The 18,250-nt window shown below is 36.9% G+C and overlaps 1 protein-coding gene across 1 annotated transcript in view; it reads left to right on the forward strand.

The window, feature by feature from the left end:
* NECAB1 (N-terminal EF-hand calcium binding protein 1) overlaps positions 1-15,824 on the forward strand; it is a gene marked incomplete at both ends in the record, with an annotated part of 81,357 nt that extends 65,533 nt beyond the window's left edge. The window contains 7 exons of the mRNA XM_083859909.1: positions 474-500; positions 1,245-1,368; positions 7,199-7,275; positions 11,078-11,131; positions 12,590-12,702; positions 14,720-14,797; positions 15,725-15,824. Of these exons, the coding sequence (XP_083716035.1) occupies positions 474-500; positions 1,245-1,368; positions 7,199-7,275; positions 11,078-11,131; positions 12,590-12,702; positions 14,720-14,797; positions 15,725-15,824 (573 nt within the window). The remainder of the gene's footprint in view (positions 1-473; positions 501-1,244; positions 1,369-7,198; positions 7,276-11,077; positions 11,132-12,589; positions 12,703-14,719; positions 14,798-15,724) is intronic.
* Positions 15,825-18,250: the final 2,426 nt, after the last annotated feature.

Consider the following 18,250-nt stretch of genomic DNA (forward strand, 5'->3'; position numbering starts at 1 on the left):
TTTGTCAGCTATTTGGTAAGAACAAGTTTTGCTCTATCATTTTGATTTTTGATATTGCTATAGTTTATTGTAAATGCAACCTTCTGCTGGTGGTGAGCTGTTTTGTACTCAATAACCTAGCAAAAGCTCATTTAATCATCAAAAATCTAATTTCCTTATGAAATTAAATTGACAATATAAAAGTATTCAGGGGGTTAAACAGTTATCTAAAGATATTTTAGAAGATCTGGGATATTCAAGGATGTCCAAGATGTCTCCACATGCCTGACAAATAGCACACAGGACCTTTAGGACACCCAGGGGCAGGATGAGACCTCCTGGGGCAGCAGCTGGAAACCAGGTGGGTCTTTGTAGGGCACCAACTCCAGTTTAGATACTTCAACAGCTCTGAGGTCTCTGAAGAGTGGTTTTTTTGTTGTTGTTGTTGTTTTTTTGTTTTTTGTTTTTTGTTTTTTTTTTTTTTTTTTTTCCAGAGGAACTACGTCTCAGAGGAGGAGCAGGTGATGCTTACCCTGATCCAACAGTATCTTTTATCAGTCATTGCACCCTTTCGAAGTTCACCTTTTCATTGGCTGAAGAGCATCCCCCTCCCTCTCTGCCTGACTCCTGCCTTCAATTTCAGTGTTGGTAGAAGTCTAACCACAGTGGGCTGGTGGCCAAGTGACTGTGCCAGGGGGATTTCAGGATGGGAACACACTCCCTGCTTTATGATTTCAGTGCCTGTTGGCTTGAGCCTCATCTCCCACTCTGTTGTGGAACTGACAATGGTCTTGACATAGAGAGTATCAGCTCTTAACTTATTGGAGCAACAGCTGGAATTGAGACTGTTTGCACTTGCACAATGGCAAAGTGGTGGGAAATGGGAGTGACAAAATGTGGCAGAGCTGCTTCCTCGGGAGAGCCACACTAAGTGACCATGCAGTTGTTTCTTTTCCTTGCAAGTGCAGGATCTGTTTAGCACTCACAGCCCCTCAGACTGTGACCTGCCTCAAAAGGTACTTAAGACCATCAGCTATTGTAAATGTGATACAGTCTCCAGCAACAAAAAACTTTATATCTGAGCTGCTACTTAGATTATATTAATTAATTAGATAATGTATTTTAATTTCAAAAGGAAATAATGCTATAGATTCTATCAAAAAAACCCTGAAACTGGTTTTTACAGTTATCACTGCCAATAAAGGTGAAATGTTGATCCAGTGAGTAGGAGTGTAGCTTAACCTGATAAAACTTTTTATCTCAAGTGCAAATCTAATGACTACAACACAATAGCAATCTCCTGGGTAGACTTGGGCAGGACTTTTGAGCCAATAGAAAACATTTCTTTTTTCCACAGATTAAAGTCAGAAGGTGCTTTGGCTACAGCAGGTAATGCATACTCTTTCAAAGTGATGACCTCTGAAGTGCACACTACTCCTGTAAATACTGACGTACAGTTCTCCTTTTGGAGACAAAAGCACAGCAGATTTTCATGGAAAGGAATGGCAGACAACACAGGAAAAGAGGGGTAGGACACCAGAAATTTTCATCTTTTCATACTCTTTAAAATCTGATTCTTTGCTTTGGAGGGACTTTCTTCCCTCCTTTGCAGCTTTTATGAAAGGCACCTAAGGATCTACCTGTGATAGCAAAGGACCAGACTAGGTGAACTAGCAAAATGCATCTGAGCAGTAGTTATCAAAACTGGTTTATTTAAGATTGGTTTTCATGCAGCATTTGCATATGCAAAACATAAGCATTATCTTTAGGACAAAAACAAGACAATTCTTCAGTGAAGATATAAAGTTCTCAAATAGCCTTCCAAGTCTTTTTGGGGGAAAACTCCCCTAACTTCTTTTTACATATTGCTTGCAAAAACATAGAAAGGGGGGTGTGGGGTGTGCAACATCAAGATTCTGGATCAACACAGCAAGTCTAAATATCTGCTTCTATGAAATCATTAATTTTTCTGCTTTGCTCAAAAAAATCCAAAGCTAAGCAAAGTCAGTGCAGCCTTATTATTACTTGAAAATTTCTTGAATAGTCTAAAAATAGGAGCCAGTAAAGTAAAAGAGAAGATAATAGGAGCTAAGAGAGTAACAGGGCTTGAAATTTAGTTACTGATGGTGTATTTATGGTAATTATGTAAATCACTGCAATCTTGAGTTGAGAGCCATTATAAACCAGAATACCTAGATTTTTTTTACTTGCATATTTGACTAATAGTAGCATTTATGTAAATTTTATCTCAAAACAAATTATCTGGGAAGAAAGTTAGATAAGCATTTGTTGACAATGGTGTTCTACAACTAACATTCTGTTTGCACAAAAATTAAGTTTTAAATTGCTTTTTTGTTTTCACAAAGACTGTGTTAAATTGGCTGACATCCATTTTTCCATGAGGTTAAAATTTATTAACATTTTTCACAGAATCTAGTCTTGTTCTCTTCGAAATTGCACTTTTTACAAATGCACCTTTCACAGAATTAATGCAGTGAATAGCTGCTGTGCAAGAATAACAGGTATTGCTCAGTTTATCCCGAGTATTAATTTTCATTGACTTGGAAAACAGTTTATTTGTTCCTTTGGATTTATCACTAACTTTTTTTTATGACAATCAAAAATCATAGAATCATTAAAGTTTAGAACCATTCCAGTTGGAAAAAATCCTTAGGTTCATCAAATCCAACCCTTAACCTCCTGAGACTACCAAATCCACCACTCAACCATGTCCCCAAGTTCCACATTCACACATCTTTTAAATACTTCCAAGGATGATGACTCCACCACTTCCCTGAGAAGCCTGTTCCAGTCAGTAACTGAACTGACTGTTCTTCAGCTGGAGAGAGGAAAGCTGGTGATAATGCTAAATATATCACCAGTTCCACCCTGCTGCAAGGCAGAGAGGACCCTACGAATAAATGCTGGTTTTATCTGGGAACATTATTAAATTATGTTTTGGAATTTTTATTTTTGTTTATTTTTAAAATTGTGACTGTTAGTGCAAGTCAAATCAAACTAAGATGAATTCAAAAAGTTGCAAGCAATTAATTCTGAGGAGTCATGCAAGGATATTCCAGAAGTTCATGCCTTTCCTCTTCTAGCTCCTTATCAGAGTAATGAAAACTCTTGGGAACTCCTTTGATCTTTTTTTGTGGAAGTTTTATACCTATTGGGTCAGAAAAACACAATACTCAAATTTTTGCCTGTGGCAGAGAAGATGTCTTTAGTCAGAAATGAAGATAAAATGAAAACCTCCTTAATTTAATATTTATGCCTCTAAATATAAATTACTCTGCAAGAAGAAAATAAACATTTAACTAGCCATTCTCCTCTTGATACCTATCAAAACCACCAGTGGCTTTGATGTTTTCTATGTATTGTTGGAAACTTCTCCCTGGAGTAATGGCTTTACACATTTCCCTGCTACCTGCTAATATCAAACACAGCCAAAACAGTTTCTTGTCTCTAAGCTATGTGATGCACCCAATAGCACTTAAATAGGCGATTTTATCCATGCATGAATTTTTTTGTGCATGCTATTATTGCAACAACAGTGTATTAATCCTTCAGTAATCCCAGTACAGGAGAGTGATAGACTGCTCTGAGAGATGATGTTACAAATGTGTGATGATCTTCTTTCTAATCAGCCATGGCTGCCTATTTTGTCTAATTGCTGTTATGTCAGCAATGTAGATGGTTAGTAGAAATTGTCACTGTTCCAATTCCCTAGGTAGAATTTAAACACATAATTTATGCTAAATATTATACTTGGATAAATTTGTGTAAATTGTACCATATTCAAAGTTGAATCTAATAATTGGGCACGTCCTGCCTTTGATCACTTTTAGAGTGAGGATGCTGTGAAGGGTACGTGTGTGACATCAATACATTGAGCATCTCTCAACATGGCTTCTGGTGAAATTATGATTTTATTCTGACACTGTTTTGATTTCTTCTTACAGTCTGAAGAATTAGATTTTAGGGATTTCTTTTTAGTGAAGTTATTCTGACTAATTTTATATCCTCAATTTAAAGTTGTAACCCAGGGCATTGTCCCTCTAATTTGGGATCTAATTTGGAAATCTGGGCAGGAGACATTCTATGCTAAAGGGAAATTTAAATAGATTATTCCTTACTGAGTTCTACTCAGTGTTACCTTCTTTTCAGTTGACTTGAGGATATTTTCTGTAAAGATAAGCATAAATATTTTTGTGCAATTATTTTTAATGTGACATATAGATAGGAAACAGGAAATTGCTAAGTAATATCTCAGTAAGAAGTGTCCCACTCCTTCTCCATCTCAAGGAGCTGCTCTTCTGATAAATGGAGCAGCATAGTCAAGTCACCAGGGGAGAGGGCTGAGGCTGGCACCAGAGGCTGAGAGGATCAAGAGCTGCTGAATCTTGGTCACCCTGAGATGAGGACTGCACCAGGAGATTCCTAAACCCTGCCTCCTCTGCCTTTATAAAAGAAGAACCTCTTCTGCACTTTTTAAGATAGCCTTTAGACACTTTTAAAGACCATGGTGACCTTTTCCACAGTGCAATCACTAATTATGTGCATTTTCCGTTGCATTAAAGGAAACTCAAATCTTTGCTGCTCACAAAGGTCACAGTTGCCTCTTGATGAGGAAAATGTGGAAAATTACCCTTATTCATTCACACTCAGTAAAACTAACAAGCAGAACAATATGTTAACACAGACTCATTTCATCTGGACTGCCCAAACTGTGGTGCAGTGTAATGTGTATGTTAATGAACAGTAGCTTACAGCTAATGAAATTCAAGCAATGGGTCATTTTTCTAGTTTATGTACAGACACCATCCATGGGTGCCATTACTGACTGGTGGCACAATGCACTGGCAATACAAATGTTGGGCATGCCAGTTAAGCTGGTGCTACCATAGTATAGAAATATAGAAATTATGGGACAGGAATATAAAGAAAAAAATACTAAATCTCAGTGCAATGCAAAAACTTAGAGCAGTTCTAATGAAAAAAACTCTTACTAACTTTCAGATGCAGGGAAGCTTTTCTAGGTAATTTTTTTTCTGAAGGAGTTAGAAAGCAGTAGCTTCAGGTGGCAGCATTACACAGCTAATGTTTATATGACAAAATAATCTGTGAGACCCTGAACAGTTTGCAAAATGAAACAATACTGATGTACATTTAGGTTGTAACTCAGCATGCCTATATCAGATTCACCATAAGTATCAACAGGAAGCAATATGGAGATATCTGCAACATTTGCTTTCTAGATGCCCAGAATTTTAAAACACAGCTCAAAAACTTACAAGAAATAAGTTCTAGGATGATGTGTCCACTTATTTCCAAGAGCAATGGCAAAAGCTGAAGAAAAAAAAAATATCCTGGATTTCTACTGAAGGGTTTTAATTATCTGTCCACACTGCACAGATTCACACAAGTTCTAACATGGCAGAGAATCAAAATTTTTGGAAATTAAATGATCTGTCAGGTTCACTGAAGTTTTAAATCAATTACAATGGAGTCAGTTTAGAAGAAGAATCAAATAACAGCTTTCCTATTGCACAAAAAGATTAAGTAATCATAAAAGGTTGCCATAAACATTATTTATAGACTGGTGCGAGTCCCTCAGGTAGACAGACAATCTCTTATGAGCATCTATTTTAAAATTGTATCAATAAAAAAGTATTTGTTGGAAAGTCACTCACAGATGATTAATCTGAAGCCAGAAGAAGTAAATGTAGAAGACCATGAAGCTTCTGGCTCCCTTAGTAGCTTCTGATGATTCATGGGGGTTTAACACCACCTCTGAGATTTCTGTGGCAGAAGTCTTCCTACAAGAACTAACTTACCAACATATATGGTGAAAAGATTGCACTCATTTGAGAGCAAAAGGCTTTTAAAGCTATTATCTGACAATCTTTAATTTTACATTCGAATTTCAAAACATATTGTATTGGTGTTCTGGTTGCAAGCGCATATATGAAAAAATTCTGAGAGAAGTCTAAAAATCAGAAAGGCATTTCAGCTGTAATTCACATTGGAAAGAACATGGAATACCTTAAAATGCCCATATGCATTGCCAAAAATACTCAGATGGGTTCTCAAATAATGTGGGAGGCAATGCCATTGAAGTGACAGGTCGTTAAAGCTTGGCGGTAGGGGACCATCATCTCTCTTCAGATGTGGTGATTAAAGAAATCTCTTGTTGAAGGCACCTCTTATTTTATGAAACTATCTTAGATGGAATTGTGCCCAAAGGTTTTCAAGATCAGGGTTGAGTGAGGAGCCAACAAATTCATTCAAAGTTTAAGAGATGTAAACCTATTTTCTATCTTTGTTCCTGATATGACCTCAACACAGTAGGCAGAGGCTCTAGGGGTGTGTTCTATCCTCTCTGTTACATTTATTAATGAAAGAAAAAGAAAGAGGGTATTTATATCATTGTAAAGGTGACCCCCCTCACAAAGCATTACCTACATATTAACACATTTTAAAGATATTTAAAATATATCTTTTTATGCAAGCACACATATACAGAAAAATATACACATCTTCCTCTCAAAAATTTAATTTAGACATGTAACTAACTCAGATACTTTACGAACAGAAGACAATTTACAGGAGGTATTAACTGAAAACTTAGGAAACTGAGGAAAATTAATGCATATCCATAGATGTGAAATTATAAAAGATAAAAACTTGATTGTGGGCTAAACTGTGTGTTTTGGATTGATTCAGCATTCTTCAGGTAATCTTTATTGCCTGCAGATAGGAATGAAAATCAAGTCCTCTGCCATGACTCACACCTCAGCTGAGGGGAATAAATAATAAACAGAAAGGGAAAACACAAAACCTGAAAGAAAATAATATTTCATTTAAAATAATACAAAGAAAAATCTGCAGCAGCATTTCTACTTTAGAAAATGATAGAGTACTCTGGTAAATGGGATTCTTTGGAAGCAGTGACATCTAGGATGGGGCTGCAGTGAAGACATCTCCATGTTTAGCAGCATGTCCCAGAATCAAGGCCTGAAGAAAATCATTCATAGAGTCAAATCATGTTTTCGTTAAGTTTCACCTAAATGAACATTGAACTAGTTGCAGCACAACCTTTGACAGGGCAAATAAATTGCAGGGTAACTTTTCTTTTTAATAAAAAACACGAATATACTATGTACAATCAACTTAGTAAGATTTTATAAATGTTAATCATTTATCTTTTCCAAAGGTTGGATTGAGGAAGACAGTCAATGGATGATCCAGATAAACAGACTCCAGAAGCTAATTGATAGACTGGAAAAGAAGGTGTGTGGGCTTCTTCACCTGTTTCTTCTTTCACTTTCAGTAAAACAATCCTTAAAACACAAATGTTTTCAATGTTCCAGATGCAACATTACCCAAGAGAGCTAACAGTACAGTTCAACCAAAATCTGATGTAAATCCTTCTTGGGACGCAGCTGCAGCAGCTCCCAGAGCCCAGAAACCACCTGTGGTTCCCACACAAAATCAGAGCCCTTCAGAAGTCTGACAAATGGCCCATCTGATCCAATAATGCCTGTAAAATCCTGGGCCACATCTGTCAGTACAGAAACTATTTATTCTTCTTGATTATTATTCAGACTTCATTGTTACCCTGATGTTCAGAAGTTGTGTTATAATCTGTGTGTGATTACTTTTTTTTTTTTTTTTTTTTTTTTTTTTTTTTTTTTTTTTTTTGAGAAGAAAGAACAGCAAAGGAAAAAGTAAGGTTATAAATTCCTGAGTTGTTTTCTGCATTAAGTTTCCCTATTGAAGGACAGACAGAGAATTTCAGATAGGCACTAGGGGAGTGGCTACAATCACTGGATTTTGAGATCCAGGGTGTTTCTTCCTCCTTGTCCACTAGAGGTGAGGTTTTGGGTTGAAGTGTTCTCAGACTCAGAAGTAGCTCCGGTCCCAGTGCATCTGATGCTGTTCCTCCCCACAGGCCAGTGTTCACCAGCAGTCAGACTGTGCCTATACTCCAAAGACATTGGCATGGGTCTCTTCACCAGCACCCACACACAGGCAGCACTTACAGGGACATGAAACACCTCATCTTGTTCTTTCTTTCTAGCTGATTGGGATATTCTCCCATGAATATTGTCATCTAATGTTTGTGGTTAGACCCATACCCCTTACCCAGGCACTGGTTCAGACCTTGGGTCATGGCACAAAAATGTCTCCTGTTACTCAGCCACTTGTCCAACTTGAGTGCAGTAACAAGTTACACACACAGAAAATAGTTAAGTAAGGGATTTAACAAAAAAAACAATAAATGGTGGTGACTTGGCACAGGGTTCAGCAAGAGAAGTATCCTGACCTTTCTCTGCTGTTCCTCCCTCCCAAATGAAAAACTGCCCCTAATTACTTTTCCCCTTTGGTCCCAGTTTGGTATTTCTGTTATCTCGGCCTCATTACTGATTAGCTACATATGGCCACCCCCAGCACTACTGGAGCCCAGTATTCCCTTGGGTTATCCCTGCAGTCTGACAGTCTCTCGCATCACTTCTCCTTAACCAGCTGTGAAATTCAGCCATTGCTTGTGGCACTGTCCATGACTTCTGTCAGCTTCTCACTCTGCTCCTTGCCATGCTCCACAGCTCCTCATGGTCTGCTCAGTCCAGTAAGCTCTGCCAGGGAATATCCATGAGCCTCTATCCAACTGCTTCCTCCCAGAGGTCATTTCTGCATGGGAAAGGCAATTACACAGCAGTTGCCACATTAATGACATTTTTGTAACAACTTGATCTTTTTCTGGATAGATACAAACTGGATTTTGAAATGTCAAAGCCCACCATGAAAGGTAAGTCTGGCTTTGCTCCCCACTCTTGCCCTGGAAACAGCAGCTCATTGTCCTGTCACGGTTGCCATCTGACGTGGACTGATGCCAAAAGAAACCATTTAAAAGAATGCTACCTAAAAAAAGGAAATAAACCTAGAATTCAGCAATAATGCATTGCAAATGTTACAGAAAGCAGCCAAACATTTTGTGGTAAATAAACTTACAACAAGGATGTTTTAAAATGATCAAATTTCCTACAGACAAATGACAGAGAACCTCAGTCTGAAAAGGAGCTCGGTGCCAAAGGGAAGCAGTGGCAGGGCATAGACCTCCCATAATTACCTCCTTGTCAATATAAAACTTGATTAATAGAGCATAGCAATTACATAACTCTAATTTTTCCAGTAGACAACCTATCTATATCCACCTTTACCTAACTTTACATCTGCTTGACTTTGTATCTCACGTTAAATATCAGCTGCCTTTCAGCAGCTACTAAAAGCCCTTTTTTTGGACTTTGCCCTGAAAGAGATTAGAAATGATTGCACAATGGTGCTAAAAGGCCATTTCAGAAGCCGCCGCATCTCAGCTGAGATGACGCAGCATTGCAAAGGCATTTTAAAGCCCTAGCTCTGAGCTGATTTTTTATTTCCAGGCTGTGTGATACTGGGCTGGCAGGACCTCTGTTTTGCACACTGAGCTACTTCCATCAGGCTCAAGAGCTGAAGCACCCAGTGCACCCTCTTCCCACAGGGATGGGGACCAGGTGCCGGTGCCCACACACTCTGAGCTCACACAGGAGGCTGTGCACACCTACCCCACCTGTGCAGCCACGCTCTGCCTGATGACATAACATTGCTGAAGAACTACCAGAGACTATTTTTAACTCCTAGATGGGGCTGGCACATTATGAGTCAGCGTTCCTACTGGAAAGCTACCTGCCGAAGGGTAGATTTAGTGCTAAGTCTTCTGCTGTGTTCTGTCAAAGAAGATTTTGACTGTGATTCAGTCCTGTAATTTGTCTATTTTCACTCAAATTCTACTTTTACCTATAATGGCAAAGAAAACAATTATTTTCTTGCTACATTTAGAGAAGCTTTGTAGTACTTGCTTGAGTCATTCCTTTTCATCTCTGTTTCCATATGTTTCCTGAGAAAAAAATGGCAGTGAAAGTGAACTTTCACTTCAGAAATACACTTTTTCCTCAGTTTTTTATTTTTTTTATTTTTTTTTTTTTTTAATCTGAAATGTCTGCACTGGCAATAAAACTGGCTGTCTTTCTTTTCACACACATTTCATGACTTTAACTGCACAGCAGTTTCTGAATACTTCAAAATACTGCCTTGCTCTGCCACCTGCTGCTGGTGGAGGTCCTCTGTTCATTTGAATTCTACCTGCACATCTCTTGTTGGCTTTTCAGTGAGTACAGCATCTGTGCTGGTAGAACAGCTGCTACCTCAGGTTAATCAATCCTCACCCACACTGGGAGTGGAAGGAAGTTTTTCTCTTTGTTGCACAAGAACTGTGTTCAGTGAGAAGCCGAGTGTGTTTTTGCTCCAGCTGCTTATTGCAAATCAATCTGCTTTTTTTTTTTTTTTCCAGGCATATAGATATTTTTCAGAATATCAAAATGGCACTGGGTTAGGAGGTACTGCATGTGCCTGGCAAGTAAAGAATGATTTTGTGTGTGCTATTGGCCAGTGTTTGTGTGAATCACTGATTCCTGAAGCACACATCCAGTTTGTGTACCAGGTCTACTCACAGACATCTCTTTGCTGCTGTTCAGCCTGTCCTCAGAGCAAGGGCAGCAGTTCATAAACCTGACTTGGACCATCATGCACATATCTTTCAATGCTAGAAAACAGCCCCCTGCAACCACAGATTCCCTGCAGGGAAGTTTCTGCACAAAGTTTTATGAATGCACAATAGTAGCTGATAGGTCATTTCAAATTACCATTCTTGCTCATCTCCACAGTCCATGTGACAATTTGAGAGGATGTCTGTCTTTTCTCAATTAAGTCCAACATACATTTGGGACCAAGCAGATTCGTTAAAATGAAAAATCACCTGCCAAGCACTATAAATAAAACCTTACAAGACAGCTTGGGATGGAATTAACCACTGAGGCATGCAAGATCTTGTAAACACTTGTGTTTGACTTAGAACTAATAAAGAAGGGATTTGACTTCTTAAGGTAGATCAGAATCTAGTTATTGGAATAGTTTGTTAAAAATGTAAGAGCAGAATACAGCTGTTGTAATGACTCTTCTTACAATTTCTCTTTTCTTTTCAATTGCCTCAAAGGACCTAAACCTTGAGCCACTTAAAGAGGAAGTTTTGGAAGAAAATGCAAGATCTGTAAGTAGTGTTCAGGATAATGATTTTGACATTTTATTTTAAACACCAGGCATTGAGACCACACCAGCTCTCTTTTGTTAAAAAATAATCTAAAAAATCTTTATCCTGACTTTTTCCAGTGATAAAAATACATTTCAGTTAGCAGAATACACTGTGCAAAAGGCAACAAAACAAAATCTAGAATATGGGGGCAAAACTTTTATGTTATTTTTTTGCATTATTTTCAAAGGATAGAGTGAGCCAAAACCTTAACACACATAAGGAGAAAAATGTGTCATTAATAAGATTTATCAAATTTGGCAGCAATGTTTATGAGATGGTAGCTTCTCTGCTCCAAATGCTGCATGCATGCTTTAACTATTGTAGTAGAGCCTCCCTCTCTCCCAAAACTGCTATAGGAAATCTTATGAAGAAAACCAAAAGAGTATTTCGTGCTCAGTACAACCTACAAAACCAAAATTGTGACCAGAAAGAAACTTACTGTTAAACAAGTTTATGTCCCGAGACTGATATACTAGCATTCCTAAATTCATGATCCTAGCATTCATTCATTTGAACCTAACAAAATGCAAATCAAATACACATTAAAAAAATTATTTAATCAGAGGAGTTGAGTTAGTTGTCTTTTTTTTTTTTATGAGATTATCCAGTATTACACAGATTACTTATAATCCATGATTTAACAGTATTCATAATCAAGGCAGAAACAAGTCAAAAACCTGTAAAAGAAATTAAGTTGTACTCATTAAGAAGGACGTAGTGTAGCTTTAAATATTCCATTAGTAAAGTCGACAAGCTTCAATAGATTAATTGATAAATAAACTACTTGAAAGAGCTACATGATTATTATATTAATTCAGGTTAAATAGGTCTTCTGCACTGCTGACTGTTTCCATAGTTCTGTTTATAAACACTGTTCATTTTCCTGCAGAATTATGCAGGGAAAACTGCTTCTCTATTCATCACTTAATCTGGGCTATCTTAGGCATCTCACTCAGGTGAGGGTCAGATCTCCAAAAGGTAAAAACTATGAAAGCACCTTAACTAAAGCAATAGTGCATCCAGTGGAGATTGGGGAATATGTTCTTATCCCAAACCTCATACCTGCTGGCATAAAAATTCACCCAAAGAAACACACTGACTATATTACTGAACATCTCAAAGATCAACCTTTGCTTTGCCCTCTGCTGAAAAGACTCTCTGCTCCAGAGTTAGGACAACTGTCTGAAATAGACATCGATGCCTGAACATAAAAGCCTTGATGCTTGAGCATTTCTACTTCTCCTCTCCAGGTCACTAAAACAGGGACTGCAAACTTCAAGGGAACTTTTGTAGGTTTTCTTTTATGAGTAGGGTTTTTATTGTTTCATGTATTGTTTCAAGACTTTTCTGAGTTGAAAGTACAAGGAATTCAGAAGAAAATGTGGCAGTAATATTGTTGCAATGGTTTTGTATCAGCACATAATGATCATTCAGCACCAAATGTCTGTGGTAGAAGAAAAAGTGGAGGAATTCCATCTTGCCCTGAAGCAGTACCTGGAAACTGCTTCTGCTCAAGGTGGCTGCTTGCAGTAAGTACAGTGTTATTGTCCTTGGGCTGAAGGAAGAAATGCAGTCTTTTTTCTTTAATAACTCAGATTATTTATGAAGAGAGAACCTATGACATCTTTCTTGTTGGGCTATGTGTGTGGTAAGACAGAGCTTTTCAAAGACACCTACAACTAAAAAGAGATGTCAGACTGTGCAGATTTTAGGTGCTATCACAAAATGAAAGTACATCCCAAAGATGCTAAACAATCTTTTCAGGCTTGTTAGCTCTGCAGGTCATCAATTCATGACTTCTGGAAGCTCCTAGGCTGACATTCTTTATTGGAAAACTCATTTGCCATCCTTCATTTATGCTCACCTGGCAAAGGAGCAACTTATCAACTTGTTTGCCAGTCCTCTGCTTGAAAGTTTTCAGAATCTTCCTTTTAGGCTGTCATTGTAAAATATTAATAATTTCATATTATTATATTTCATAATAAAGAAATGGAAAAATTGAAAAGCAAAATTTTCAATGAAACTGTGTTTCTGCTTTGCTCCTTTTAGAATTAATAAAACATTAGAGCTGGGTTAATAAATTTTAGTGGCTTACCACTGTACTTAATTTCTGAATTTAACACAGTTAAATGGAAAGATCTACCATCATACAAACTACAGACCATTATGAAAAAGATATTTTTGTAATGCGTACACAATACAGAATCTTCCTATGTATTCAAGGGCTTCAAAGACTGCCTATCACATCCCTCATTTATGAGTCTTGTTGCTATGAGATTATCACATTTAGGATTGTATCAGTAGTGTTCACATAGACCAGAAAAATTAAGCTGGAAGAAGAGTGATCTTTCTGCAGTGGTTCACTTTTTAACGCATACTGATGAGGAAAATAAAATTCTCGTGTTGGCCAAGAGATGGAAAAAAAACTCAATGAGAAGTCTTCCTGGCCTGCTCTCAGAAATGAACACCTAGCAAAATATTGTAGTGACTACAGGCTTGCTGGGGAAGAGAGATTACATGGCTTCAGAATGCAAGTTAACAAATGGTGGCAGAAAGTTCCTTTCTTTCCCAAGTTTACAGGCATTTGGTAAGTCTGTAATGCCACCTAAAGGATGGGTTTTGCTGTAGCTATAGGTGAAAGTGACTTGTTTTTTCCAACAGCTTTTGATATTTTTGCCACTTTACCGTGCACTTTCACATACAGCAGGAGAAAACAAACAAATCATAAAACATTGCTGACTACATTATGAAGCTTAAGCTGAGACCAGTTTTCAAGCATATCATTAGTGAGATCAGCAATCTCATACTTGGGCTCAAGGAAGGATCTGTATATGTACTTTCTGTGCTATTTATCTAAACACTAATTTGAGTACCCAAGTGAATAAGTGCCCTACACACTATAAAGCTTTTATGCTCAGGATGATAAGCAGATGATTCTGTGTAGAGGATCAACAGATATTCTGTGGGACATTTTTCACTCTCGAGAAACTGTTACTTGAATAACTTAAGAACAAGTAGCTACTGCACAAAATATTATTTTAAAAGCATATCTGCAGCAGATAACAGCCTATCTGGCTTTATACTCTATTATGCATATACTTCATTTACTCCATTTGCTTTCAAAGCACGTAAATTCTATGACACTTCAATGCATCTCTCATACAAAAGGATAACTTCTAGTTATTGGATTATCTTCCTTGAACAGTTGTTTGATTCATTTTCTGTTTAGCATTTGTTTAGATAAATTACACTATTGGAGCAATATGAAAAATGAGTTTCATAAAAATATTAATTAATAAAAATAAATACACAAGGGTTTTTATTTTTAAAAGCTCAGATAATTTTCAGTATAGGATCACTATGATCACTCATTTGTTAATTTTATTGATTGGGTTGGTTTTGGATTTGATTTTCTTTTTTTTTTTCTGTGGGTTTTTTAAAAAAATCATTGCATTTTTTCCTACTCATAAGCAGTTAGGAATAAAATGTATATGTCCAATAATTTTGTTTCATTACATTAAATTAGTTATATTATGAAATTTTTAGTGTTTCCATACAGAAGCTTCCAAGTAATTTCCACTTCTTTGTTTATGAGTTCTGGGGAAACAGCAATGCCTGGAATAGGTAAGTGTCAAGATTTTTCAAATTACTTTAAATACTGCTAACTGATCTTTTGCTAAATATATCACAATTAAGACTTCAGAACAATACTTTCATTGCTAAAGACTTGAATATACTGAAACATAAATAAAAGTGCCAGAAAGACAACGGTGATTATTCAAAATAGAAAAAGTCTGAAAGTGAGTACATAAAGATACAGCATTGGATGGATGTTAGTTCACCAGAGATAGAAAACCAGGAATATCACCCGTTTCATGGTAAAGAAGAAACAAAAAGACAATTATTGAAATAGAAGATGTGCCAGCCCACTGCACACTTCAGCATGCAAGTAGTTATGGGGAGCTCTCCCAAACACTTCCCAATCCACATCACAAGAGCTCATCCAACAGACTCCCAGAGTGCCTCCTTTGGGCCCAAAATAGAAATTATTAAACATCCTACCAGCTGAATTCTAGCCTGCAGCAGGCAGATGACTAAGGAATTGAGTAGAGACAAAAGGATCATCCTTATCTATATTTAGGTAAAACTCAAATAAACCAACTCTATGATCCTAAATCTGTAGAGAGAACCTGTTCTTAGGGAGATGGAGAAGTCTCTTGCAGCTTTGTGGCTTTCCTTTCAAACAAAACCCCAGTTTTACTGGGTTTCCTATCACAAAGACTCAAGAACACTGGTAACACATGTCAACACTGTACTGGGTCACAACCAAGAGATGAGCATCAGACTGACAGTGAGCTGCACAGAAGAAAACCTGTGTTTAATATAACATGCAGGCACTTCTGAACTTATCTGGTCTCCTCTCCCAATATCACTGCAAATTTTGAAGTATAGAATCTCTGTACAGCATTAATTGAGAAATTTTATGCTCATTTAAAAAAATTGAGCAACTTTTAAAAACCTGTTACATTTTTATTTTTTACAATTTTTTAGCCACCTTCAAATGAATTACAGCAAGGCATTCCAAAGAAGTAATGTGGATTTCTTGGAAACTCCATATGCAAGACCATTGCATAATATCACCCTTATTTAGATCTTCTTTGGCAAAGTATAGAGGAGAAAAGAATTCCAAATGTTTTTATTTTAACCACATAAATATAAAAGGCAGCAGCAAGGAGAAGACCCACGGTGCTTTATTTTACATAGTGTGAAGTTACACTAACACACACTATTTAAGAAAATATCTAGAACAAGCAATACTATGTGTCAGTGGTAAAATAGACCCCATTTAAACTTTTCAAGGAAAAGAAAATGCTTTTTGATTAAGACTTCAATTTATCCCTACTTACATTAACTGAAGGGAGCCTTAAATTACTAATAATTGAAATTTATTAACACACTTGTACACATTTCATGCTATGTTAAAAAAAAGAAAGGTAGTAAAGATTCCAAATTATTATTCTTAATACAATCCATCCAGTGAGAATGTAACATCTTTCTCCTAGAAATAAAAGACACATTGCAGGTGCAGGATGAAGCAAAGAAAGGTTCAGTCCCATATTTACAGAGAGAGGACAGTAATTATTTTTTATTTTAGGGAACACAAATCTATTACAACAAAGCTCTAATTTTCTATGTGTCTGACTACAGACTAAATTTAATATAATAAAACTCCACTTAGTAGAAAAATTAATGTAGTCTTGTACCCTGGGTTTGTCCTTAAAAGAAACCAGCAAAGACATCTTCAGACTCCATGAGCTTGATGTGGACAAAAAATTATATTCCAGGGATTCCTGCAGAATCAGGAGACTGAAGTTAATGAACTGAGTATGTCTGTAAATCTTGTATCTTTCTGGGATATTGCTGGATTTAAGACAAAAATTGATTGTAGGAAACAGTGAAGCCTTTTCCCAAAATTCTTTGTGTCCAAGAGACTGCACATGATCCAGCAGTGTTCCAGGGTAGTTTACTCACTGGTAAAGTGCAATTAACATAAAATAAAATGTAAACATAATTTTAAAGTTTCTAAATATGGAAGTGTCTGAAATTGGATTCCAAGTACTCATTAAAGCACTTACTCTGTCTGCTAAGAAGGATTTCAGTCTGCAGCACTCTGTCCTGGCAGACAGTTACCATAGAAACAGCATTTCTCACTGTGCACTCCTTGCTGGGGTTGTGGGAGGGGAAGGTAATGGGAATTAATGCATTTACAGTTCTTTGTACGATTTTATACATTACCTGTAATTTAGAAATCTGTGCAATGATTTGAACTCTGTTTCATGGAAGAGCTTCCCACAACTGATCGATACAAATCATATTTGTGTTTGAAAGACAGAAAATGATCTTGAAGTCAAAAATGATGGCTGCAATCCCACCAGTACACTTTGCAAAAGAGTTTTAGACACCATAAAGAGATATCACTGTAAAATCAGAAGGAAAAACCCTAAACCTGTCTGCAGTTAGAACACAGATAGGCTCTATTCTAAAAACAGATTTACCCTAGCTGAGAAACTTCCAAATTTCTTTTAAACATCTGGGTAACTAAGAACTGAATCAATTGCAAATTGTAATCTAAATCTGATTCATTCAAAGTTTACAACCCATAAATCTTTACCAATTACCTAAAATAAGTAACGATATACTTATGTGGCTGAGAATGATTCAGGAAGACAAGTTTTCAAAACTGTTTAAACCAGTACTATCCTAAAGAAAATTACTTTGCCATTTGTTAAGAGGAACCACAAGCAATTATAACCACTCATACAACTTCAGCCAATCTACCAGGGTGGCAGGAATCACTCAGTGCATATTCAGTAAATGTCTCATTTTTATACAAGATCTGGACTTGAGGATTCTAGAGAACCTTTGGGCAAAGAAAACAAGCCAAGGGGAAACCACTGAACACTTACAAAACTATAGCCCATGAAATAAATAGTTAAATTGGAATTTTTGGGTACTGAAATGCATTAATCCACTGATGTTTCAGAGACTACTTAGGCTCATAGTCTGAATTCAGGTAAGACTCTTGAATATTTTCTCATAATTTTTCTTCATGAAAAATAATTTTCATTAAAATAGCATTAATGGAAGCATTTATGGATACACACATAAGAAATAAGGTCTGCTAATGAATATGTGTAGTGTGAAACCTACACAGCCTAGAACACCCCTCTGCTAAGGGCGCTTGGCATCTCAGATAGTCTCAGTACCTTTGCTTCTTTCCCATCTCTCTCCATAAATCTTGTGGTTCCTCTCTGCATAAGGTTTCATTTCAAAAGGCCAAAGGCTAGAGATTGTGAGGAAGAAACACAAATTGGTTTCACCCCAGCACTGCCTGTAATCTGGTGATTACAGAACTTTTTAAGAGAATGACATTTTACAAATCCATCAGTTCTCTTACTTTTGAGAACAAAAAGCTATTAATTCCTAGAGTTGTGTAAAAAAAAATCAGATTTGAATATTGTCACCAGGAAAGCAAGCCATTAAAGCTAACACAACCACCCAGGAAACATAGTGCTT

This window comes from Zosterops lateralis (genome assembly GCF_965231275.1).
Source record: "Zosterops lateralis genome assembly, chromosome: 1".
In the NCBI taxonomy this organism is placed as follows: Eukaryota; Metazoa; Chordata; class Aves; order Passeriformes; family Zosteropidae; genus Zosterops; species Zosterops lateralis.